We start from the raw sequence: 26,445 nt of genomic DNA, 5'->3' as shown, positions 1-26,445 counted from the left end.
TTGCAGTACCTACAAGCTGAATATCATTATTTTTTACTGTATCAATTTAGAGAAATTTCATATTAAAAGTCCTACCTTTGTAACTCAAAATGACTTGACTTCAGATTTTGATTTTGCATCAGAAGAAAAGGCAGGTAACAGCAATAGGGAAAATTTACTTTTTATTGGCATGTGAGTATCTCTCCTGCAGATGCAAACGGAAGATCACTAGCTGGAGCCATGGCATCTTATCCCAGCTTGACATTAAACAAAGGGTGCCGTTCCCTTGCATCCTAATCTCAAAACTTGCCTGAGACTTGATGCAGCAGCGATGTTTGGGCATAATGCTGAAGTCTGACTGTCCAGTACCTGATGGAATGCAATAGGACTGCCAGTGCTGTCACCTCTGGTCTGATCCTGCCCATGACAATTGAAACCCCACCTGCTGTGCTTCCTGTCCCCAAACAGCAGTGGTTGATGCAAGTTTATGCTCCGGTCAAATCCTGAAGACTGATTCCACAAATAAGGTGGCCCGGAAACTTGCAGGACGCAGCTATGGCACCACTACATGGGTGACCAATGTTGGTAATGAGTATGGATAGGGTGATCATGTCCATGCTCACAGCCAGTGACAGTTTAGTCTGGGCTGATGATTGAAGCATTACATCAAGCATTACAGAGAGGCTGGGTGGTACACTGAAGTACTGTATGTTGACAGTAGGATTGAGGAGGATGTTTGAAGGGTAGGAGCAAATAACCATCTGGTTAGACATATGGCACTTCATGCAGGGGTTAGCTGTGGGTTGTACGACTGACTCTCACCAGTTGTATTCCACCTTCATGAGTCGCCTTATCTTTATGCAGGACCAAGATGACCTGATGGCACTGAAAGAGGCAAAGCAAAGCAAACTATAAGCTACCCGGAAAGCAATATCTGAGGCTGATGTGCTGCGCTCTATCAACTGAAGTGAGCTAGCCCTGCACTGCAAGGGAACTACCCATGGGACCAAGGAGAGCCAGGCTCTTATTGAGAGCTTTATCTAGGCCTTTGATGGAGATGCCAGCCGTGACACTCTCAGTGTCAAACTAATTGACTCAATGATGTGGAGAAAATGTGGATGAAGCCTATGGTAAACTTGAGGAGTTTCTGGACATCACTGGACATCACTGTCCCGCCTTTGACACAGAATGCATACCTGCTTCCTCATTCCACAACATCTGTGATCACCTCCTTCAACTCCTCCAACCAACTCCATGTCACTGCTGTCTGTGGTCCCTCCATCACCTGCAACATGTACTGTGAAAAGCACCTTGCCCGCACGTTCTCATGGAGCACATAGCAGTGTGTTTCATTAAAGTACTCATACAGTCTTGGTATTTGTTGGCACATTAACTCTAAATGTATATTTGCCATAAAGATGTAAATACAAATTTAAACTTAATATTAACCTTTTCTTATATAGCCCCAGTGGACCGGTTACCAGCAGAATCTCATCTTCTAACATCTGAAGAGTCCGCTTCATACGATGTAAGGACCAATTTCCTTTGTAAATGTACATTTACATGTTTGTAAACAAAATTTGGGTTATGCTGGCTTTGCTCTCATAGTATTAATAGTATTTATGGATGCTATTAAAAGTTCTAAAATCATTCATTATTTCATTACTATATTGCACCAAACAATATAGGGTGTTACGAGCCGTGCAGGACCTGGCAGAGTTCTTGCTTGGCCTGTCATACTCATTGTTTCCTTCAGGCAGTGTTGCATTCAAGCTATAATCAGTTCTTATAATGTAATGGCTGGCTGAGCAAATGATTGCTGTGTGACCATAACTGTGTCATGTTGCTCCATTATAGTTGTGATCAAATAGCAACTCCATCTTATGTACAATTGCTTGAGTAAAAGTTTATTTATATATTTTGGTTGTTTTGTTTTCCCAGGTTCAGGCACTGTTTGCAGTGGACAAAAGACCAGTGACTGGTTTCAACAACAGTTTAATTATGTCTACCACACTCATGCACTAGTCCACACTTCTATTCCACAGCACAAACACAAACCGCACAGCACTTAATCTAACAATTGTTTATCAGTTATGAATAAACATATATTCAGACTGTGTTGTCAGGGCCGAATCATACTCCCCTCTCTTCCAGATGGAGCCAAGTACCACTGCACCTGCCAACAGTCAACACCACTACGGCTTAACATGATCAATAAATATCCCATAGAGTCAATGAATATTTGCTACCAAATACACAAATGTACCGTGCAAACATCACTAATAAAGTTCAAAGTGCTGTTATTAATGTGCATAGTCATTTGTTGTAAGTATAATCAATACAACCCTCACTGTGCAATATTTACAAGGCCAAAGCTATCACAACTATGGGCAGTCACTAGTAACAAAATGCCCTTCATTACACACACCCTTGACATGACCTGAGAAGCTTCCTAAGCTCAAGGGGAGACAACCTCAGGCCATCTCCCAGGCTCCTCTACCACATCAAGCACTTCCTGTCATTGCACCGGCACCACCCATCAGCCTCCCTTTCATTTTACCATACCTGCAGCTCTCTACAGTGTCTGGTCTGGACCCTCACATATGATGGCTGCACCTGGAACCTAACAGATTATGTACTTCAGTCTCCTTACCTTCAGCTTTGCCACCTATCAACTCAGAGGCAGACATACACTCAGCTGTTCCTTATACCACCCAATAATACAGGAAGAGAAAACAGGAGAGGGAGTTCACTGGCACTGCCTTAAAGAAAGTATGTAAAGAAGACAGACATGATCCTTTGTTTAAAAAAAAAGTGCAACAGAGAGAAAGTCACCATCTCATCTTCAGTACTTTGGCAACTGTGAAGAGTCTGAGACTTAGTCATATGGTGAATGTAGGGCTATGTTGGAGAGACAAGGTTATGGGAGAAAAAAACAAATAGGTGACAACCCTCCAGCTCCTTTTTTTTTTTTTTTTTTTTTTTTTTTTTTTGCATTTTTATTATGTATGTTATTTTAGAGTCAGGAACATTTGGATATGCTGTTGGTGCTGATTTTGTTTGAAAAGTCTGGTATTTCATTTTAGTCTGGTGAGGCAGAAACTGAGACTTTTGGAAATGCAGAGGCTGAAACCCACATTCTCTTGATAGCACTGATAGACTAATATTATGTGTCAGTAGTCAGAGATGTCCTGCACTCAGATATATCAGCCATTGCCAGAAATTATGGAGCAATATGTTTTTATAGCACCTCAAACTTAAGAAATGTAACCATATCAAGGTATCACTCCTCACCCACCAATGTGTTCATGGAACTTCCCCCACCTACCTCAAGGATCTCCTCACTCCTCGGACAACCTCTCACTCCCTCCATTCCTTCTCCACCTACATCCTTAAAACCCGAAGGACTAAACTCCACACAATGGGGGATCAGGCTTTCTGCTTTCTGCCTATGGAATGCCCTCCCAGACCACCTGAGGGCACCACAGACCATGGACACTTTTAAACGTACCCTGAAAACTCACCTTTTTTAAAAAGCCTTACTGTTGTTGATTTTAATTGCTGTTTTACTCTGTAGCACTTTGAGATTTGTTTTTAATGAAAAGTGCGTTAGAAATAAAAGTCATTGCAGCGTGTTGGTAGACAGACAAGTCCTGCACTCAGATATAACAGCCATTGCCAAAAATTAAGCTGCAATTTGTTTTTACAGTATCTCAAACTTCAGAAACGGATGTGGGTTTCAGTCACAGTGTCTTGGAAGCTTCTTAATTTCTAATGTTAAATACATTCATGTTATTTTGAAACAGTCAGCAGCTGAGGGGTGGTTGGCTGCTGTGCTCTCATTGGTTTATTGGTCTGGAGCTGTGCAACGACTAGAAACCAACTATCCAATTCTCATTGTAGGTGGTTTCTAGTCGTATTCTCATTGGTTGGTTGGTTTGTACCTATATTCTCATTGGTTGGTTGGTTTGTAGCTGTACTCTAATTGGTTGGTTGGTATATGGTTGTGCTCTCATTGGTTGGTTTGTTTGTAGCTTTGTTCTCACTGGTTGGTTCGCTTGAAGCTGTGCTCTCATTGGTTGGTTGATAGTTGTGCTCTCATTGGTTGTTTGGTGTGAAGCTGTATTCTTATTGGTTGGTTTGTTGATTTGTAGCTGTGCTCTTATTGGTTGGTTGGTTTCTAGCTGTATCCTTGTTGGTTGGTTGGTTTTTAGCTCCTTTGTAACTATATTCTCATTGGTTCATTCATTCTATCCTATGGATATGGATTTTTACACTCCGAGACTCGTTTATCTGAGTGAATTACTTCTTGCTCTGAAAACAAGGTCGGGGTGATTCCCCATTTACCTGACGAGTTGTGGAGGCCGTATCGTGGCTGCAGAGCCGGCACAAAGGTAAAGGCTAAGCGGCCAGTGAAGAAGTGGCGAAAGCCTGCAGAAAGCAGAAAGGAGGAGGACTCGCTATATATGTGAACACAAGATGGTGTAACCCTGGGCATGTAAACATCAAAATCTCCACCTGCTGCAGGGACATTGAACTCTTGGCTGTAAGTCTGTGTCCCTTCTACTTGCCCAGAGAGTTTGGACATGCCACTGTTGTCATTATTTACATTCCTCCACGTGCCGACACTGTTGCTAAATTACAAACACAGCACCCAGAGGTGCTTTTGTTAATCTCTGGGGACTTCAATCATGTGACCTTTGACAAAACACTACCTGCTTTCTACCAGTATGTGGACTGTAACACCAGGGGAAATAGGACTATTGACTTACTGTATGCAAATGTAATGGACACATACAGCATCACCATGCTGCCTGCATTGGGGAAAACAGATCACAACCTCATTCTGCTCCAGCCCCACTACAAATCAAGAGTGTGGAAGCTTCGCACAACCACACGCTCATTCAGGAAATGGTCTCCTGAAGCAGAGCAGGCTCTGAGAGACTGCTTTGGAACTACAGACTGGGATGTACTGCAGGGGTTGCACAGTGAGAACATCGAGGAGGTTGGTGACTGTACTACTGTCTACATTAACTTCTGCTATGCAAACAACAATCTCTGGATTACAAATGACATGAAGGCCCTTCTGAATCAGAAGAAGAAGGCCTTTAAAGACAGTGATCCACAGGAGCTTAAACGTGTACAGAGGGAATTCAGAGTCCAGCTCAGAGAAGCGAAGGAGCAATACAGGAAGAAGCTGGAGCAGAGGTTGCAGAATAACAGCATGAATGAGGTGTGGGATGGGCTAAAGATCATCACTGGCTGCAGCTCAAAGAGGGGTACCACCACTGGGGGAGATGTTGGGAGAGTGAACCAGCTGAACAACTTCTTCAACAGGTTTGACCACCCCAACTCAAATCACATCCTGGAGAGCTGAATGATTTCAGGCCAGTTGCCCTGATGTCACACGTGATGAAGATGGAGCAGCTGCTGCTATACCACCTGAGGCCACAGGTCCACCACGCTCTTGACCCTCAGCAGTTTGCATACCAGGAGAGGGTGGGAGTGGAGGATGCCATCATCTACATGCTACATCGATCTCTACATTCCTGGTCGTCGTTTGCGGATGATACTGCCATTGTGGGCTGTATCAGGGGTGGTCAGGAGGAGGAGTAAAGGAAACTGATTGAGGACTTTGTCGCATGGTGTGACTCCGAACACCTATACCTCAACACCACCAAGACCAGGGAAATGGTAGTGGACTTCAGGAGGCCCAGGCCTCACCCTGTGATCATTAACGGTGAATTTGTACAAACTTACTGGAAGTGCAGCTGGATGCGCCCTCCTCTATGCGGTGGTGTGCTGGGGGGGAAACATCAAAAAGAAGGACACCTCACGTCTGGACAAACTGGTGAGGAAGGTGGGCTCTGTTGTGGGCACAGAGCTGGACAGCTTCACATCTGTGGCAGAACGATGGATACTGAGCAGGCTCCTATCGATCATGGACAATTCACTACATACTTTGCACAGCATCATCTGGTTGGTTTGTAGCTGCGCTCTCATTGGTTGGTTGCTTCGTAGTTGTTTTCTTATTGGTTGGTTGGCTTGTAGCTGTATTCTCATTGGTTGGTTTCTTTGTAGCTGTGTTGTCATTGGTTGGGTTATTTGCACCTCTTTTCTAATTGGTTGTTGGTTTCTAGCTGTGCTCTCATTGGTTGGTTGGTTGATATCTTTGTTCTCATTGATTGGTTTGCTTGTAGCTGTGCTTTCATCGGTTGGTTTGTTTGTAGCTGTATTCTCATTGGTTTACTGGTTCGTAGCTGTACAGTTACTGGTTGGTTGCTTGGTTGGTTTGTAGCTCTATTCTTATTGGTAGTTTCTTTTTCTAGTTGTATTGTTATTGGTTGGTTGTCTGGAGCTGTGCTCACATTGCTTGATTAGTTTCTTGTCATATTCTCATTGGTTGGTATGTTTCTAGCTGTATTTTCTTTGGTTGGGTTGTTTTTTTGGGGTGAGGGGTTTGTAGCTTTGCTCTCATTGGTTTCTTGCTTTTTTCTTATTGGGTAGTTGGTTTGTAGCTGTATTTTCTATGGTTGGTTTTTAGATTTGTAGCTGAATTCTCATTGGTTGTTTCATTTCTACCTGTATTCTCATTGATTAGTTTGCCTGTATGTCTATTCTCATTGTTTTTTGGGTTTTTTTTGCTTGTATTGTAGCTGTGCTCTCATTGTTTGTTTTGTTTCTAGCTGTATTCTCATTGGTTGCTTTGCCTGTAGCTGTATTCTCATTGGTTGCTTTGCTGTATTCTAATTGGTTGCTTTGCCTGTAGCTGTATTCTCATAGTTTCTTTGGTTTGTAGTTGTGCTCTCTTTGTTTGGCTGGTTTTTTTAACTGTATTCTCATTGTTTGGTTTGTTTGCAGCTGTGGTCTCATTGGCTGGTTTGTTTGCAGCTCTATTCTCATTGGTTGGTTTGTTTGTTTCTGTATTCTCAGTGCTTGGTTGGTTTGGAGCTGTTTTCTTATTGGTTGGTTGGTTTGTAGCTGTATTATCATTGGTTGTTTGGTTTGTAGCTGTATTGTCAGGACTGAACCACTGACAGGAGTGTCCCGGACATTAGAGTGAATCTGTCTGCTGTTTTCTGTTTCATGTTCAGTTTGTCTTCTTCTGTTTTTCTGACATTTAATGATGCGATGATGGTTCAGAAGGAGTCAGAGACAGTGATTGTTGCTGATCACGAATGAGGAAGCTTAGAATAGATCAATAGATTATTGTCAGTATTTTTTCAAAACAATGAAACACTATACTGTTTACTATATATATTAGTCATATATTAGCTTGTTGCTTGTTGTTGGTTTTAAAGTTTGAAAACACAGAAGAACAAGTCCACCTTCATAAACCTGACCTGGATAATAACCAGCCCCAGCTGGTCTGTAAGCTGAAGACTGAAGGATCTCAGTACGCTGGTTTATTGTCTTTATTTCACTGGTTTAAATCACAGTTCGTTCCTGACTGCAGCTGTTTGTCTGTTAATGTGAAGGTCTATCTGATAGCTAAACCTTTTCTTAAATATAAAGAACTCTGTTTCAGATAAATGAACCCTGGTTATTTAACAGAATGTTTTCCTCCTCCTCTTTCTGCTGCCTCTTCTCCTATGATTGTTTCATCCCCTTTATTTCCCTCCTCATCTCCTCCTAATCCTTCCAGTTTCTGTTCAGCTGCTGAAACACAGATTATTCCTCCTCTTTCTGCTGCCTCTTCTCCTATGATTGTTTCATCCCCTTTATTTCCCTCCTCATCTCCTCCTAATCCTTCCAGTTTCTGTTCAGCTGCTGAAACACAGATTATTCTTCCTCTCAGCTCTGACCTCTCAACTTCTCTTATTGCCGTGTCTCTTTTCTAATTAAAAGTTCAACAACACAATGATTGCTTAGAGTCTCCATCCTTCACAGCTCCATCACACCAGCTGTTGATGTGGAGATCCTGCTCTGTGTTGTCAGGTGGATGTATGAACAGATGAAAACCTCTCTCAGCTATGACTCTGTCAGTGTGTTGGATTTTAAAAACTCTTCTTACAGTGACAGGTTGGTTTTCTCTCTACAATTTGCTTGTATAGAAGCAAATCATAACTTTACAGAGTGAGATCCAGGTCTGAGGAGACAGAGGACCGAGTACCAGGATCCTTTGACCCACATCAGCCTCTAATAGTCTGCAATTGGTTGATGTTTTCAACAGAAAACTCAGAAAAATCGACTTCCTTCTGGATAAAAATTACACAGGTTTTTCTCTGCGTAATATTGGTGCTCTGTGTGAGCGTACTTGAGACAAATACAACAGTTTTAAAAAATATATTGAGGTGACAATTAATCACATGAAGAAAACACCCCCAGTGTTCAAAGACTGCTGCTGTCCTCCTCCATCTGATTGGTCAGCAGGACGTGGACAGGTTAAGTGTAGATTACTTTTCAGAACACCCTCTCCTGGACCTCAGGGTGAACTACAGACTGTAGATGTTGGACTGACAGAGCTGCTCTTTATGACAGATGGTGATGGTTTCACGTCCATGAGTACGCTATAGCTGTGAAGGTCATGGAGGAGAGGATCGCTCGATATTCTGCCCAGGTAAGTGTTTGTCAGGAATTTGTTTCTCTGTGCAGCTTCAGTCTGTTTCTTGTCGTATAAAGACAGAGCTGATGAGGTGAACGTCTCTACCTGTGTTGGTGTTCAGCTGAAGATAATTGGCTAAGCTGCTGTAAACTGCTTATTAGCATTAGTCAGATGTTGGATGTGTACTGGCTGCTGTGTATCTGTATTCGGACCATCAAACACGCCGACAACACGGGTTCCCTGTTCACCTTCACTCCAGAGTTCTACCTCAACGTCACCATGAATGCTTACAGTGCCCTCAAGAACTACTTCAGCCATACAAACAGCATGGAGAAGCTGCCAGGTGAGAGAGAGCTAACTGTCCCCTGCTCAGGAAGTCTTTGGGTATTTTCTTGATCTTTACAGAGTTTATTTAATTCTCCTTTTACAGGAACAGAATACCCAAGTGTTTTATATCAAAATGTTTGGAACAGTCTGAGCTTTTTCTGTCCTGAAGCTCCTGTTTGCAACGTGCAAAAACAGAATTTGACCCAAGATTTTTGATTTTTTTTTAATCTTTGCTTTCACAAAGTCTTTGCTTAACAGAAGTAGTGGAATATTTGAATAGTAGATAAGAGAATAAAATCCATATATCCATGTAAAACATGTCCATGGATTTTCGAGCAAAGGAGTTGTGAGTTACTCTACTTTTATCAAATGTCAGAGGGACTGAGATAAACAGACAGAGTGACATATGATCTCACCAGACTATAGACCAGAGAGCCGAGGGTTTATTGATTCTGGCAACATTTAAACCATGTTATTGCTAAGTTACAGCGGGTTGTCAGTGATGTTAATTAACATTAGCTAGCTATCAGCTATAAACATAGACTATATATAAAAGTCTGTAAGGAAATTTCCTGGAATAATGTAGTTCCAGATAATAGTATGGAGCTCATCTAACAATAGTGGTGTTTCCTTTGTCCTGTCTCCTTTTTTCTGCCCACAATATGACACATTTCTGACCCTTTTTTAAACAGTAAACATTTCTCCTCAGCTTTTAAAATTGAAATCATTGTCTGACCATTTTGTAAAGCAAACTATTTTATTACAGGTAATTTGGTGAAAATCTGAACAATTCAAATATTTGCCATGGAACCATACTGCCACCTATTGACCATGTCTAAGCTTAACAATGAGGTTAGAGAAATTAGAGAGATGAAAGAGCACAATACTACGGGAAAGGGAAGATATCGAGTTAGTAACATATAATATGGGATATGAATCCATAGTGATGGAGAGAGAGAGAGAGAAGCTCAGCGTGTCATGGGAAATCTCCCAGCAGTCTAGCCTATTGTAGCATAAATAAGGGATGGTTCAAGCCTGAACCGAACTGGGAGAAAGTTCCACAGTGGAGGAGCCCGATAACTGAAGGCTCTGCCTCTCATTCTACTCCTGGAAACTCTGGGAACCATCAGTAAACCAGCATTCTGGGAGCGCAGTGTCCTAGTGGGATTGTAGGGGACTATGAGATCTTTGAGGTATGATGGTGCCTGACCATTAAGGGCTTTGTAGGTGAGGAGGAGGATTTTAAATTCTATCCTGGATTTGACCAGGAGCCAATGTAGAGAAGCTAACACAAGAGAAATCTGGCCTCTTTTTCTAGTTCCTGTCAGTAATTGTGCTGCTGCATTTTGGATAAACTGAAGAGTCTTAGAGACTTGTTGGGGCAGCCTGATAATAATGAATTACAGTAGTCCAGCCTGGAAGTAATAAATGCATGGACTAGTTTTTCTGCATCCTTTTGAGACAGAAAATGTCGAATTTTGACAATATTACGCGGGTGAAAGAAGGCAGTCTTAGAAGTTTGTTTTATGTGTGGACATCCTGTTCGAAGATAATTCCAAGATTCTTTACAGTGGAGCTGGAGGCCAGAACAGTGCCAATGTAACTACGTCATTAGAAAATTTATTTCTGAGGTGTTTGGGACCAAGTACAATAACTTTGGTTTTGTCTGAGTTCAATAGTAAAAAGTTGCTTGTCATCCAAATGTTAATGTCCCTAAGGATAATGATCCAGCATGGGACTCTAATAAAACATCTCAAGTTTGAGTCAGACAGGACATTGTATATCTGAGTTACCACTCCACGAAGAAGCATCAAATCTGCTGCACTGCTACAGGGAAACCTCACAATTTTCACACTAAGGCATCATGAAGGTCTTAGGGCTTTCCTGACCACATTGAGGTGGATCTGGTAAACCCCTGTAGGAGAAGTATATCAAAATTAAAAAATTGTCTTTTTGTGGGCACTTTAGGGGGCACTATGTTCATAATCGTATATTGGTATATAATTACATAACAAAATGTAACACAAAATAATAGATAGTCATTACATCTTCCCACCCAAACACATTAGAATTTAAGTCAAAACTCTCCCCTGTCATCTATATAAATGAGCCCACGTCCATTCCATTCCAACAAATCCTTACTCAAATATTTAAACATCAAATAAACATCTCTCCTCAACAATGACTCAAAAATAACCCAAACATCTGCTCTCTCCCCTTCAAAATGTGCCAGATTTCTTCTTGTCCATACTGTGTACCTGGCAAGACTAAAAACAAAATTTATCACATTCATATTTACTTCCTTCCTCTTTTCACACATACCAAAAAAAGATAAGATAAGATAAACTTTATTCATCCCACTTGTGGGAAATTTACTCGTTAAAGCAGCAAGGACAAAACAAGAGTAAATAATAGACAAAAGATTGAAAATATAATATAAAAGAGGCAGAGAAGGATAAAAAAATAAAGTGCAGAAGAGCAGCATAAAAAACTCTGTAATAAACATAAATGTGCAGTGTGTATTCACAGAAAAATTGTGATAATCAGTGAGGTAGATGAAAGTATATGCCAAAAGGAAACAGTGACCAGAAAGTGGAGTCCAGAGTGCAGGTTTATTGTTGAATCAGATTGGTGTTGTACAGTCTGATGGCTGTTGGAATAAATGACCTGTGGTAGCGCTCCTTCTTGCACCACAGATGCAGCAGTCTTTTGCTGAAAGAGCTGCTCAGGTCACCCACATTCTCATGCAGGGGGTGGGAGGGGTTGTCCATTATAGATGTGTGATTGGGTGGAACAACCTCCCTGATCTGAACCTCAGCAGTGCTTTGTTATTGGACTTTTGTGCTAGTCACAGCTGTAACTAACACCATGTTCGAGCATAAGGTCATTCATAAGTGTACGTGGTATGAGAACACCTTAGGCCAAAGATCAATGATCAACTTTGTGGTTGTATCATCAGATCTGTGAACATACATTTTAAGACACTCAGGTGAAGAGAGGAGCAGTCAACTGATCACCACCTGGTGGTGAGTTGGATCAGATGCCGGGAAGGCTGCCAGACAGACCTGGCAAACCCAAGCGAGTAGTGAGGCTGCGCTGGGAATGTCTAGCAGAGGCCCCTGTCCGGGAGGTCTTCAATGATGCAGTCGCTGTACTGGACCATTGTGGTGAAAATGGAGCTGAGCTGGAAGACAAAGCTCTCAATTTTATCAGTCGATCTACATTCTAACCATTACCTATGGTCATGAGATCTGGGTAGTGACCAAAAGAACAAGATCACAGATATCTCATTGCTTTTCCACCAACTTCAATCCTCTCTTTTCATACCCAGCTATCATAGTCCTCATTGATATTTTGACTCCTTTCCCACCCCACAGGAAATTAGTTACAGCATCTCTTACTTCATTCAATACCTAGTCCAGCAGAGCAATTGCTCCTATAACATAATTAAATTTAAACAATGATAAAGAATTCACAACTATTACTTTACCTCTTAATCTTAACTGTCTCATTTTCCAAAATTTTAATGATTGTTTTATTTTATTCAGAATACCTGACCAAGTAGCATCTCTAGCTTCCTTTGTTTTCACTCCTATATTTACCCCAAAGATTTTAATGAAACCCGTTGTCACTTTAAGAGGGATATCACATTTTGCTATGTTTATGTCACCCACACACATCAACTCAGATTTTTCAATGTTTACTTTAGCTCCAGATGTGTTCCCATACACTTATTTCATGATTCTTTTTATGCTGCCCATGTTTCTTACTGTGAAAGTTGTCATATATATCAGCATATTGATGAATCGCACTGTTAACACATTCTGAAATGTGAATGCTTATTATTTCTTTCTATTTTTTACTAACATACTCAAATTCAATAATAAGTAATCTCCCTTTACCATTCACTTGCTTTGTATTTTCAACAGTTCCCTCTATTAATAGAAGTGCCACACTACATGCTCTCTGACTTCCATGATTTACAAAAATATCACCTTTCCATATCTCTTTCATTTTGTCCATGTTATCATTAGTCCACTGTGTCCACTGTATCTTTTATAAGCACAGTATGTCAATATTTAAGGCTACACTTGTTCTGCTTTTCTCTCAGTCCATTACAATTAATTGAAGATATGTTCATCATAGAACACATGAAACACACTAAAAGAAGAAACAGCAGAGTAGCAGCCATACATATATTTCTTTACCTTCATCTTCTCCTTTCCCTTCGTTTCAGCTGTCTATCTTCACTTATGTCCATCTCCTCCCTGTAGTCTGTTATGTTTGACTCCTTCTTCCATGTGTCTTCACCTTCTTCCCTCTGACCTGGTTTTTAAGAAAGAAAAAAAGACTAATATGAAAGAAAATCACCTGCACCCTGCAGTGTCTTCCTGTTTTGTTTATCCTTTTTTTCCTGTGTAGACGTGATAATGTTCTGACCATAAATGGACTTCCTTGTTCTCAGGTGAAGCAAACGTTGTTTCTATGCAGAAATAAAAGAACACTATACAATTTTCATTTTCATTCAAGTATTTTGCAGGGAACTTCATAATGAATCTGAAGTGTTATGCTGGTGGAGGACAACCCATAGGCTGCTGTTATTACTGCCATATAACTAGTCTGTAAAGTTTCTGTAAATTATTTATTAACCATCAATAAAGTTGTTAAATTCAGCTGATAAAACCTTTACAAATGGGACTTCATGTGGAAGTTTTTATTGTGATTCATTGTGCTGAGAAAAAATAAAATATGGAAACATCCAATGGTGGTGGGCACTGTTTTAAACCAGCCTTTAATATCTTGCATACCAACCAAAGAGAAGAAAAACTATTGTCAGAAGTGGGATTCGAACCCACGCCTCCATTCGGAGACCAGAAGTCCCGCATATCGGAAGGTTTGTCACCTTGAGTCTGGCGCCTTAGACCGCTCGGCCATCCTGACAATGCTGTCTAGAGCTGGCCTAGAAAGCTGTTTGACTGCTGCTCATTGATGTCTACAACGGTTTTGTTTTGATTCTCCCTTTTATAGTGCTTTATAAGCCCATGTAAGTAAGGACGTGCCTGTACCACACAATGACGATTTAGTTTAATAAAGCGACACAATCTCGACTCTCGCCAATGGGCATATCAAGTAAACTTAAAGGTTAATCTTGAGAGGTATACAGGTACAGGGGCGATCACGCTGACAATTCTTTGTTATATAGATTTAATGGGATTTTCTGACAATAACACAAATGTAGAATCTGAACAGCTTAGGAAAGTCTCATGGTCACCACAAATACGCAATTCAGGGAACAGGCGGTGGTATTTTAGCATGTATAAAGAGCCTTTATTCATAACTTGTTGTCGCCTACCACACCACCCAGAACACGCCCGATCTCGTCTGATCTCGGAGGCAACGCAGGATCGGGCCTGGTTAGCGCTTGGCAGAGAGACTGCCTGGGAATGCCTGGTGCTGTAAGCTTTTTGTTCGCATCGTTCAACAGCAGAGGGTGCTGCTACCTATGTGGTTCAGAGTACTTTCGGTGGAATTTATGGGAACAAAAAGATTATTCAAAGCTGATATGAGGTTCAGTAGTCTGAGTTATTCCAAAGAATTGTGTATCTTCCAAAGCCTTCTTACAAACTTTATAGAATTGTGTTTCCTCGAACAGTGGATCCCTGTCGAGCTTAAGTCAAAGAACAGTAACTTAAGTAAATTTCTTTGTTTGGAGGGTACTTAATTTGTCTATAGCGCGGACTGCTGAGGCTTATTATTGGTGTAGTGTAAACTTGGGGTATATGAACTAACCCTCACTTATTTTGAATCCTACCCAACCTTCACAAACCCATTAGTAAATTTTTGCAGATGTAAAACTGAAATCTTTTATTTACAGAGGTATTCAGACAAAACAACAAGCTGATAAATTCAATTGTATGCACAGAATAAATATATTTTCAGCACAGAACTGTGCAAATACATGACTGATAAATGATCCACACCAGGAAATGGGTGCATCAAAATCTCTAGCAAGGGTTATATTGCAATGTCTAGTTTGTCCACTCTCCCATTCTCATCATCTACAGCTAATACATCCTTCTGTATATGATATAAATTGGAGCTTATCAGTCAAACAGACCAAAAATAACCTTCCTTATAACATTAACACACTCAAGGGAACACAGTAATACCTATCATGCAGAGGACAGTTAAGTACAAAAACACATACAGTATACATCATAAATGAATACACCCTGTCCTAAACCTAATAAATTCCATGATTTCTCTTTATAAATAATGTGATGTAATGTTCCTGCTACTACTCTCATTTATCAATTACCAATGACAGATGTCTATACCAAACAGGAAATATGATTTTCTTGTCAAAATCAATCTTTTTGGATTTGGTGGCATCCAAAATGTATAGCATGCAAGAGGGAGGAGTACAGTGAGAAGTAAGGATGTACTATGAGAATATTAGATACTTATTGGATTGAGAGAGTAAGAGTATACTTATCCTTGAAACTGTAGAATCAAGCAAAGTTGCCTAATTTACTTATTTTACTGATAGAAATTTAAGAAATTTCAATCAATCCACATTGCATACAACAAGTGCAGATGCAGATTCATGAAAGCAAGAAGCTGTACTGAGGGAAGAAGCAGACAGTGTGTTTAGTTACTAGTGTTTTCAGGTAAACTCAGCTGCAGTCAGGGGATGACATGAGATTTGCAGTACAGAATCATTCTGTCAAACCGTTTTTGTAAGCCTTTAAGAGCTTAATTGAATTTATATTCATTTACACACCAAGCTAGCTACTACTACTGCCTAGATATTTCAATATGTCGACAGTGATAAACATAGATATCCACCGGGGGCGCTACAAAGTTATACATTTACTTCCGGCGGTCACACACGTGACTGCCCGCCCATTAGTTACTATATAACCACCTTCAATCATTCTTATGAAACCAAAACATTCGACTCTGTATACCCTGCCGTTTTTAACAGAAAATCTTTTTGTCGACTAAGCGAGAGGACACATTTGTGTCGAAAATGTCGATTTACAGGAATGCCGTTTGGTTTGTGAAAGGACTCCAGGAGTATACAAAGTAAGCGTAGCGTTTTATCTAGTATTATCCTTTAAAAATTCCTTCAGACCGTACTTAGTGATAATATTCAGCTATGGTGGGTATACGGTACTGGTCTACCAGTCTTTCAGGGGTCTTTCAAATAATTTTATTCTGTTTTTTAAGTCTCAGAAGGTATGCTAGTAAAAGGTCTTTAGTTTAATTTACAACAGTTTTAATTACTTCTCTCGCCTTGAACTAAACGAATTCATCATTTTACATTAGTTGACCTTTTATTATTTGAACTCTCACGAGATAATTTCACCAACCCAGGGACTGTAGTTGAAAATTTGCTTAGTAGCTAAATCTCATGCAAAGCATCTTTTCTCTTTTTTGAGATTAGTGTATTTTGTACATGGTTCCTGATATAAATAAACAGTCACCTGTCAATTTTATGGAGCTTATTTGAGTCCAGGTTCACTTAATTAAAGGATTATTGATATACCCGCTGGAAATACTGAAAAGAAATGAAGTAATAGTAAATATTTATGCTGGTTTGCCATCAAATCTTAATTCTTTTGCTGGCATGATCATGACAGGTGTTAAACTGCATTATGTAAAGTTTTAGAACCCTGATAAAACATCACTTAAATAAATGGATAAAAAATAATTGAGAGGTCCATAACAGGTTCCAAGAGCTTAAGTGACATTTTTAAATCACTATGTGTATCTGACCAACAATCCAAATCAAAAGATATTTAACTTACAAAATGTTAAACAGACAAAGGTAGGATAATGTTACTTTTGAGAAGGTAAAGGCAGTCAGTGTTTGTATGTCTGTAAGAGAGGAATTAAGACAGTTCTGCCTCAGTGTTACATCAGAACTTGCAGTACTTTTGGTGCCAGTGTATGTGTTGTGCATCCGTCATACTGCCCTTTGTTCCTGACAGGAGTGGCTATGAAACTGCAGCAAAGCATTTTGCCCCAGAAGACCTGGATGTAAATCTGAGTGGGAGGTCCTTTGTGATAACCGGTGCCAATAGTGGGATAGGAAAAGCCACAGCCCAGGAAATCGCTAACAGAGGTGAGTGTTTCACAGGAGTCGGTACCATGATCACACATTTTAAAGTCTTTACATTTATTACCTGTCAGTTTCATTTGTCAGTCCTTTCACAAATTTATAAAGGTTGTGGCACCAACATTCTTGTCTGACATATATTTAATGTATGAACCCAGAGGTTTGGTTCATATATTTTTTGTTGGACTGAAGTGCAGGACATAAGAGTATGAGTTAGCCTTTAGCTTGTATACCTAAAACTGTTCGGGGCCCTGCACTAACTGACTAACTACATTTTACAAGTAAAGTTTGAGTCACTGATTAAAACTTCATCAAAACATTGGTCAATTTCTGACAGTCAATTACATGGAGAGGTTAAATCTTTAAGGACATGGAAGTTACTGTGGGCTTGTCCACTGATATGATTTTGTTTTGAGTGTGCAGGAGGAACTGTTCACATGGTGTGTCGAAACAAAGACCGCGCAGAAGCAGCCAAAGATGAAATTGTGGAATGGAGTAAAAATCAGGTGAGAAGTATGTTGTGCTAGGGCTGAACAATATTGGGGAAAATATCTAATTGCGATTTTTCTGACAGATTTTGTGATTGTGATTTGATTTGCAATATAATAATTCAGTCCAGGATTCACTATATACTTGTAAAACATGAGATGGCGCATTACCACTCAAGAGAAAATTGAAAGACTAACTGCTCTATGTACTAATCCAAGGGTGAGAATGAAAATATACAAAATCAAAATGCTATAGAGCATACACATAATGAACAGTACACACTGAGCTGGTAGAGACAGATGCAGCTGATAAAAACTCAAATCTAAAATAGAAATACATATCTAACTTAATGTTAGCTAGTTCATTCTTTTTCTCTTGTTTCTCTCTCACCTTCTCAGCTCAACTGGGTATTTTGCAACTTTATAATATTGCAGTAGTGGCAATAATTTTTCTGTGGCGAGCTGTCACAACAAAATGTATATTGTGAAAACACTTAAGTTGGCCCCTTGGTCATAGCTCAGTTATCTCTCTTGCCAGCCTGCTGACACTGTCAGCTGGTTTTAACTCGTCTAACACCGGTAGTTTCTGCTTTAGCTGGGGCCGTCTGGCGACAGGCATGCAGCTCTTAGCAGGCAGAGGAATCCCTACTCTGTTGGTCTCTTCACCCTTTTAATGGATTTTTATTTTTAATGCTTACAATGATACTTATCCCATAACTGAAAACTAAACTAATAGATTATTGCTGGAGATATAGCAATACCACATGCTGTTGATAAATATTTATGTAAATTACAGAGTTTCTAATCACTGAGTTAAATACTATTTTAATTTAACAGAGTGAAGTATATTTGTTTTACCTGTAGTGCCTCTCCTCACTGATCTAACTATTAACTAACCTAACTTGTCTAATTGTAGTTCACGTCAGAAATAATCAAAATTACAGTGTATTGCACTGTAACACTGTAACCGGGGTTGGAATATCTAAGTTTATCAAATGTCATAAATTACAGTTTTTCTGAATTGCCAAAACACTAAACCCCATTTTCTAAACTAAACTGTCAACTGCCAAAATAACTTCATCAAATCAGTCACACAGTTGGCAAAACTTTAAACACTGTTCATCTGGTTAGACACAATTTGCAAATCTGAAACACCCATTTTGCAAAAGTCTAAACACATTGTCATTCACAAAACACATTTTGCAGTGTGGTGCACCTGACCCTGAATGACACACACAGGCCCCAAAAATTAAACACAACTAACACTCCTGTTGTCATTGTTAACACACCACCACTCAAAACTGAGCACAAATGTGTTCAATCAGTGATGTGTGGAACCCATTCAGTAAACGGGATATAAGCCATTTCAAATACAAGTGGCATGAGTGAGTTGGATTGTGATTTCAGTGATGGAGTGCAACAACAAAAGAGGAAGAGGAGTGCATGTCAGAGGTGGTGGACGAAGAGGATGAGGATGAGGAAGACCAAGAACAAGAGCTATGAATAAATTTCAGATGAAATTAGAGCAACAATCATAAATCACATTCTGGTTCATGGCATGACTGTGAGAGAAGCAAGACAACACGTGCAAACGAATTTACTGTAATCTCAGTGGCCTTAAACGTCAGGACATTCAGAGGAGAAAACAGGTTCCATGATTTTTGGAAAATCATAATCTTCTCCAGTCAATGGATGCTGCATGTGATGATATAGAAGTGGAATCTTTTCAAGGCTGGATTCTGCAAAAGGATTCTTTCCCCGTTGCTTAGCAAAGGAGAGGACTGCCTGTGATGTAGATGAAGTCCTGACCCAGCCAAGGTATGATGCTGAGGCAGAATGAATGACATTGCTTGCTGTAAATTCATAGCACAGTTTTTAAATTGTGCTGCAGGATTTCTTGTTTACATACATTTTCATAGGTGCAAGAATATGCAAATATCCTACAGCAAATAAAGATTTTTTTTTTCCTGCTATGCCTAGAGTACAGTGTTTTGCATTTGTTTATGTAGTGTGTAATGATTGCTGAGTAGGGTGTATGCATTAGCTGGCTTTTTGTGTCTTCTGACAGCAGTGGTTGGTTTTGAAGTTAAAACAGTTTTGAATCAGTTGTTTGATTTTGCAAGAGAAGTCAAAGGTTTTGAGAGTGTAGCTTGAATTTTGGTTTGTGGTTCTACTGTTTCAGAAAATATGTTTTGGCAATTCAGAAAAACTGAAATATTTACATAATTGTTTATAGCAAAAAATGTCAGTTTCCTGCTTCATAAATTTTGCTCTAAATTTGCTTTTATTTATGTATTTGCTTTAAATAAAGAACATTTGTCAGTTCATAATGTTTGTGCTTTATTGTTGTTTAAATGTGGGCTATTATATGGCTATTTAAAACATATATCCGGTAGTTGTTCTCTGGCCGTCAAAAAAAGTCTAGCGCAAACTCTGGTTGCAACTGACAAAAGTGAGGAATTTGCCAAACCCCCGCTACATATAAAAGAGCCCTGGAGGAGTAGTAGCAGTAACCACCCGTAAGGGATGCTGTAAGAAGTAAAGCAAGCGTGCCTGCAGAGAGGCAGTGAGGATTTCACTGGTCAGCGTCATATTTGGAATTCTGTTGGTTGATGAATTTTGATATGGTCACAAAAATTCACGGGCCAGAGGAGAAAATCCATGAGTAGAGGTTTCATGAGTGCAGTTTTTGATTAGGAGCATAGCAAATTTGAGGTCGAGCAGTGACTTTTTGAGAGAGGGGAGAGATTTTGAGCAGGAGCAGAGCACATTTGTGTACGAGCAGGAAGTATTTGAGAGAGAGGAGAGAGTTTTAAGAGAGAGCATTACAAAAACGAATGTGAAATAGTGACAATATGCTCTCACACTGAAAGACCACGCTCTTGAATAAAGCTAGGAAAGTAACTTCTAAACTTTTTTTTTTCCGTGAAGTGGTATCTATGGCTTTTGGACTGTTGGTTGGGAAAAAAGAGGCCACTTGATTACATCACTTTGGGTTCTGGGAATTTGTGATGGCAATTTTTAAATATTTTCCATTTAGTAGTTGAATTAGAAGTTAAATTTTGTTTGTATGACAATTTTTATAATTGTTATTTTCCTTGTTTTTCTCAGAATGTTTATGTCCATATCGTTGACATGTCCAGTGTGAAACAGGTATGGGAGTTTGCCCAGAACTTCTCACAGAACAATGCTGTACATGTGCTGGTGGGTATCTGTAGGTCTGTGTTTTATTATACACACAATGTTTTTTAAAATTATAATTTTAATCACTTGTCTTGTTCACCAGATCAACAATGCAGGCTGCATGGTCAGCCAGAGAGAGTTAACTGAGGAGGGTTTGGAGAAGAATTTTGCCACAAATACACTTGGTAATGAAAAAATTTTTTTAGAACTACCTAAATGCAATACTTGTGGTGCACAAGGATTGTGCCTAAACGCAGAATAATATTTAGAAAATAATACTTTGAAATAGCCAATATAATATTAAATAATAAGAAAATAAGATTTAGAATTTGACCAAGCATTTAGTACTTAGTGCTTTTGAAACTCAGCAGTAGTCAAGAGTTTAAATGTTCAGTTATAGAAGATAAGGGTAAATGTTTCTGAACTGTCCTCTGTGCTTACCTTTATTTCCAGGTACATACATTCTCACCACAGCGCTGATACCTTCACTGAAGAAAGCTAAAGACCCAAGAGTGGTTTGTTGAATTCCCAACTGAAGAAAATACTCATCATGTCAAAAATTATGCTGCATAATTTTGTAAAGTTACTGTCAAATGTCAATATTAAGATTCATGCTGTGCATGTAAATCCTATACCTTATTAAAATTAAATATGTGCTCCTATCTCCTCACAGGTCACTGTGTCGTCAGGTGGTATGCTCACACAGAAGCTGAACACGGATGACCTCCAGTTTGAGAAAGGGACATTTGATGGCACCATGGCCTATGCTCAGAACAAAGTAAGGGGGACTGATTTGCAACAACTGTGCACCAGAAATTATTGAACAGAAATTATTGTGGCACATATTAATGTTTGTTGAAATGTTTCTGTGTTTTTTTGTGACAGAGACAGCAGGTGATTCTGACTGAGAGATGGGCTTCTCAAAACAAAGAAATCCACTTCTCCTCTATGCACCCTGGCTGGGCAGACACACCAGGTAAACAAAAGAAAGGACTTGCTAGTGAGAGCAGACTGATGACACAGATGGATACAGTTTTGGTTTTATTTGTCTAGGTTTTGAAATATCCATCACTGAGATTTCCACCTCAATAAAATGGCAGGACAGCAACAGTGATTTCATTTAGGACTTCAAAGCAGCGTCTGAATACCATTTTCTCTCTGTAGCTGTCCAGTTATCCATGCCATCCTTCTACGCAAAGATGCAGTCCAGACTGAGGACGGAGGCCATGGGGGCTGACACCACAGTGTGGCTTGCTGTGTCTCCAGCTGCAGTAAATCAGCCAAGTGGACTCTTCTTCCAGGGTCAGAAACAAATTACTTTCAGTCTTTGTAGAACTTTTTTTATTATTGTTTTTGGGCATTTTAGTCTTTATTAGACAGGACAGTGGAGAGAGACAGGAAATGGGGAGAAAGAGTAGGGGAATGACATGCAGCAAAGGTCCAACTGGATCAGGACTTAAATTTAAATTGACATCGTTTCTGTAATCAGCTCACTAAATGTTATGTTAGTATTGTATCATACTTGTGGTTCAGTGTCTCTCCTGTTGTCATGTATTTATATGAAATGTATTTCAGATCGCAAAGCAGTGGCAACACACCTGCCCCTGGCCTCCTCCAGGTCCTCGCCACAGGAGGAGGAGAAGCTGCTGGCTGTGCTGGAGGACTTAGCCCTCAAGTTCAAACCTTAATATTTTCAGTAAATGTACTTGTCTTTTTAAGAAGCAAACACTCCTCACTAATTATTATTATTAATTTTTATATAAGCATGTCTTTTTTTGGTTTGTTTCAATGTACAATTTTTTTGACAGGTACCCAAGGAACAGACTTCCTCAGGTGTAGTGAAGGTTGTGTTGAACCAAGAAGAATGTACAGATATTGGAGCTTCAATTAAAATTAGGCCCAAGGAAGATGAAAATTTGCTAGATACACTTGATATAACATGCTGCATACTGTATTCATCAAGCCCATGGGGAGAAATGTATAGATCAGTGATGCTTTAATGTAAATGTGACACAAAAATGCAAACTTATATATTACTTTACAGTATATTCCTTAATTTCAAAAAGCCCTGTGATTAATATCTATCTCCTTTCACAAGTTGGACAAAGTATCAGGTTGGATTCAGGCCAATTAAAAGGATTGAGGAAAACTGGATTCAGGGCTGGCTGCACAGTGTTAAGAGCAACAAGAACTGATACTTTTTCTCCACAATATTAACTGCAAAACCACTATCTTTGAAAGCCAAGAACCTGAAGGAGTTGCCAAACTTGTTACAAAAAGAAACAGCAGAAAATAACTTAATGGTATAAATATACAGGAGAAACTGCTGAGGAAATTGTGCACATGTATCAAAGGGACAAAATAAAGTGTCCCGCAATGATGGTTTGGTTACTGCTACTCCATAATAGCAGCACTGAACCAGCAAACACCATTTTGACTCATATCTGGTACCTGTTTTTTTAATATATTATTTATACACACATTGTTACATTAATGGTCACAACTCAGATGAATTTATATTGACTGAAAAGAAAAGTTTAGCTTTTGTCAATATATTTGTATCTCCTGTGTAGTTAAGGGACTACACCAGTGATTTTGAACATTTTTTCTCATTTAAATCACACACCTCATGATTACAGATATTTCTTTTGCAAGACAAGCTATTGTGTTATAGTTTAGGGTTTTTTTTACTACTATTTCAGACACCCAGTTTTACATGAATTCATGTAAAACACAATGCATTAGAAACTGGTCAGCATAAATATACATGATTTGTGGTTGTTGAAACCTCAGAAAAACACTGCCATGGTCCTTTAAAAATATTCATACCCTCAGGCTTATGCTCATGAGTTAAAAGCTGCTGTAAATATACTTTATGAGTAGCTCAGAATGTGCTGTCATTTTTTTTTAACAGTCAAGCCTACAATCATTTGACTGAAACCCTTAATTTCTACAATCTAAACCTCAAATATCTTTGGAAAATATTTAGTGGGGTTTTTGAACATTAGAAGAATTTTGCTTTTGCTCTGTTCATCAAAGCACAAACATGGTAATTGTTAAAAAAAAAAATGTATAAAAATCATTTCCTCTTCACAGCAGTGATTTTTCTCTTGATTCCAGTGCATTGACATAAAAGTCAGTATGCATTATCATGACACATGACATAACAGTAACAATGAGAACAAAATCAAAGCAAACCATTTTCATTAGTTTCCTCTCAGACATGGAACATGTACAGTATTTATGTGCTGCCTCTGATTAATCTGGTGATATGTTCATTTGTATGTCAGAAATATTTACACTACACTTAGAATAAATAATATAAGAACAGCTCCAGTGATGACAGGACAGAACATACAAAATCTTTTTTCCAGAGATCAGCAAGCAATTCGATTGATCAATGTACAGAAGGCTTCAACAAATCTTAATACTTTAAGTGTCAATTTGTATACATTTTTTAAATTTTACACTCACATACTGCATTTTGTGTCTTTGAAATATTTAATATCCCTACAAGAAATTACCCTACTGGAAATTACATATGAAGTTCTGTGTACCTGAATAATGTTTGGCTGCAGAGCATGAGTCTAATCTTGGACCAACTTTTAGAAGTTAAGAGGGTTACTTGACATCCAGTTTTAGCTGTAACACTCCGTGGAGAGGTCATTTAGTTCAAGCAGCCACTCACACACTTAAATTAAAGAATACATGTGTGGATATTCTGATACCATGGAGTTTCATACTCACCTGACCCCCTGTAAGAACAAAAGCACAGAGCTGAATTATAGCCTTAACACAACCTTCTGATGTAAATTAAAATGAACAGGATAGGTGTTCATAAAGAATGCTTTCCTGGCCTTATTTCAGAAGGACAACTCTTCCCTCTGTTGGTTGATGTAAGGCATAGCAACTTAAATAGAGACCCAAGTGAAGGTATTACTTAACATCCAGGGAGTTGCAAAATTTTCCTCAGTGTCATATGCTTTAAGTAAAGTTATACCCACAAAGATGTGACTGACAACAGATTGGATGTATTAAGACGTGCAGTTGCAGTCCAACTGGGAACTAAGAACTACAGATAAACTGCAGAAATGCTCATTAGCACTATCCATCTAAAGGCAAGAATTGCAACAGCTCCCGAGGTGTTGACACTAGTGCCGCCTGCAGGCAGATTTTATTTATAGCCTCTGTTGTGTCTGTTTTTTTCACAGGTTTTGTATTTTACATTTTGAACATTTCTATAAATGTAACATTCCTTTCCTCTAAGTGTTGTTATGTGTCCTCAGTTTTAAAAGATGGTATTAAATACCTATTAGAGATCAGTGTGACATATGGATGTTATATTTTAACAGCAAAGCAAAAGTCAAATGTAAAACCCAAAAAACAAACACACACAAAGAAAAGTGAAGGTTAAACCTTCCAGCAGCTATTATTTTGCCTGAAGAGGACACCATCAACATGAGTTTAAATCTATGGATGAGTTATGGTCCAGTCTGTGAATTGCTTCACATCTAAAAAAAAAATCTAGTTTGGGTTGAGGGTACCTGCTGACCACAATGCAGAAACTTCTGAATTACAATTTTGCGAGTTCCCAGTAAAAAATGTGGCAGGGAATGCATGAAAATTAAGTAAATAAGGTGTGCTTCTTACAAAGTCAAATGCCTCATCCCCTCCTATACACTCATATACAGTATAGACACACACTAATATACAAAAAGATTCCCACCAACCAGCACCCTTCACGCAAACAAACACCCACAACTGTCTGCAACCTTGTGTCAACCAAGGCCTGTCCTGTTACCGGGCTTCACTGGCCTGCAGTGTCTGCACTGTGACCATGAACCAGCCACTGCTTGTTGCTGAATAACTGTTAAATATTATCTGGATGACATCGATATTGTAGGATATACTTCTCTCTTTCTCCTCAAAGTGCGGCTGTAGCCATTTAGCCCTCAAAGTTTGGTGAAGAGAGATTCCTGCTGACTGCCAGTCATCCACAGACCTCAGGAGACCACAGGGGTCATGTCCCATAGCTGCAGATAAAAATAAGACATAATCAGTTTGTTGATCAAATAGAGAGAACACTCATGAGCCAGCTATTAAGGAGGCATTTCTACTAACTCTGAAGTTCAGACAGAGATGAGAAACAAAAACCTCATGATCTATGTATGAAAACTTGAGCCATTTTAAATAATATAATAATATATATAATGATAAAATGCAATACATATTTTGTCGTTGTAAATATGTTATAATGTATAACTGTATGTTTAAATTGTAAAGTTTGTAGTTTTTATAAATTTTTTAATATACTTTTATATTTTTTATCACCTTCTGTTTATCTTTTTCATATTGCACCGTAGTGGGAAGCTGGTCACTAAGATTTTGTTGAATCTGATTCTGATCTAGTTCAGAAGATGTATGTGCCTGTTAACATTATATTTAAAGTTACATGAACTACTTTTTCATTAGTATTTTCATTTATATCAGGGACAGAAAATATTAGAGCTGCATCTGGAATTTTTGGGATTCAGATTTAATTAGCTATTATGGCTAAATGTTAGCAAAGAACTACATATTTACACATCAACCAGAGAGAAACATTATCATCCCACTGGAGTTATGCTTTTGTCCACTTGATGAATGTAAGTCCAGAATTCACTCCTCTGTTTTTCTTTCCACCAACACCAGAGAGAAATATCTGGCTCATTAGCTACTAAATGTTCCACTTTCTTCACCAGTTATTCTCTAATTGTATCTGCTGTTTGTTTGGTGCTGAGCAGTTAAGAGTACAGTGT

At 39.0% G+C, this 26,445-nt stretch overlaps 2 protein-coding genes and 1 non-coding gene across 7 annotated transcripts in view; 1 reads left to right on the top strand and 2 right to left on the bottom strand.

Moving 5' to 3' along the window:
- Positions 1-13,682: 13,682 nt before the first annotated feature.
- Positions 13,683-13,792, bottom strand: trnal-caa (transfer RNA leucine (anticodon CAA)). The gene is made up of 2 exons: positions 13,755-13,792; positions 13,683-13,728 (listed from the first exon to the last, which is right to left on the bottom strand). It is a non-coding gene; the product is annotated as a tRNA-Leu (tRNA).
- Positions 13,793-15,743: 1,951 nt separating this feature from the next.
- On the top strand, positions 15,744-23,740 carry dhrs12 (dehydrogenase/reductase (SDR family) member 12). 3 transcript variants are annotated; one of them, XM_018696544.2, is made up of 11 exons: positions 15,744-15,940; positions 16,849-16,982; positions 17,400-17,482; positions 20,576-20,668; positions 20,751-20,832; positions 21,101-21,162; positions 21,321-21,425; positions 21,533-21,623; positions 21,812-21,949; positions 22,223-22,343; positions 22,456-23,740. In XM_018696544.2, the coding sequence occupies exons 1-10, from the start codon at positions 15,885-15,887 to the stop codon at positions 22,333-22,335; spliced, it is 957 nt and encodes a 318-aa protein (XP_018552060.1). In that variant the 5' UTR covers positions 15,744-15,884; the 3' UTR covers positions 22,336-22,343; positions 22,456-23,740. The 3 variants fall into 3 exon arrangements, with proteins under 3 accessions (XP_018552060.1, XP_018552059.1, XP_018552058.1); XM_018696543.2 differs by having other exon boundaries at positions 22,223-22,349; XM_018696542.2 differs by having other exon boundaries at positions 22,223-23,740.
- The window catches only part of wdfy2 (WD repeat and FYVE domain containing 2), a 22,262-nt gene continuing 18,907 nt past the window's right edge, over positions 23,091-26,445 (bottom strand). For all 3 annotated transcript variants that reach the window (XM_018696541.2, XM_018696539.2, XM_051069851.1), the window contains one exon: positions 23,091-25,680. In XM_018696541.2, coding sequence (XP_018552057.1) covers positions 25,651-25,680 — 30 coding nt within the window. In that variant the 3' untranslated portion in view covers positions 23,091-25,650. The remainder of the gene's footprint in view (positions 25,681-26,445) is intronic.

This window comes from Lates calcarifer, linkage group LG1, assembly GCF_001640805.2.
Source record: "Lates calcarifer isolate ASB-BC8 linkage group LG1, TLL_Latcal_v3, whole genome shotgun sequence".
In the NCBI taxonomy this organism is placed as follows: domain Eukaryota; kingdom Metazoa; phylum Chordata; class Actinopteri; family Centropomidae; genus Lates; species Lates calcarifer.
The sequence above is the reverse complement of the archived record's forward strand: the minus strand, read 5'-3'. Positions and strand labels throughout refer to the sequence as shown.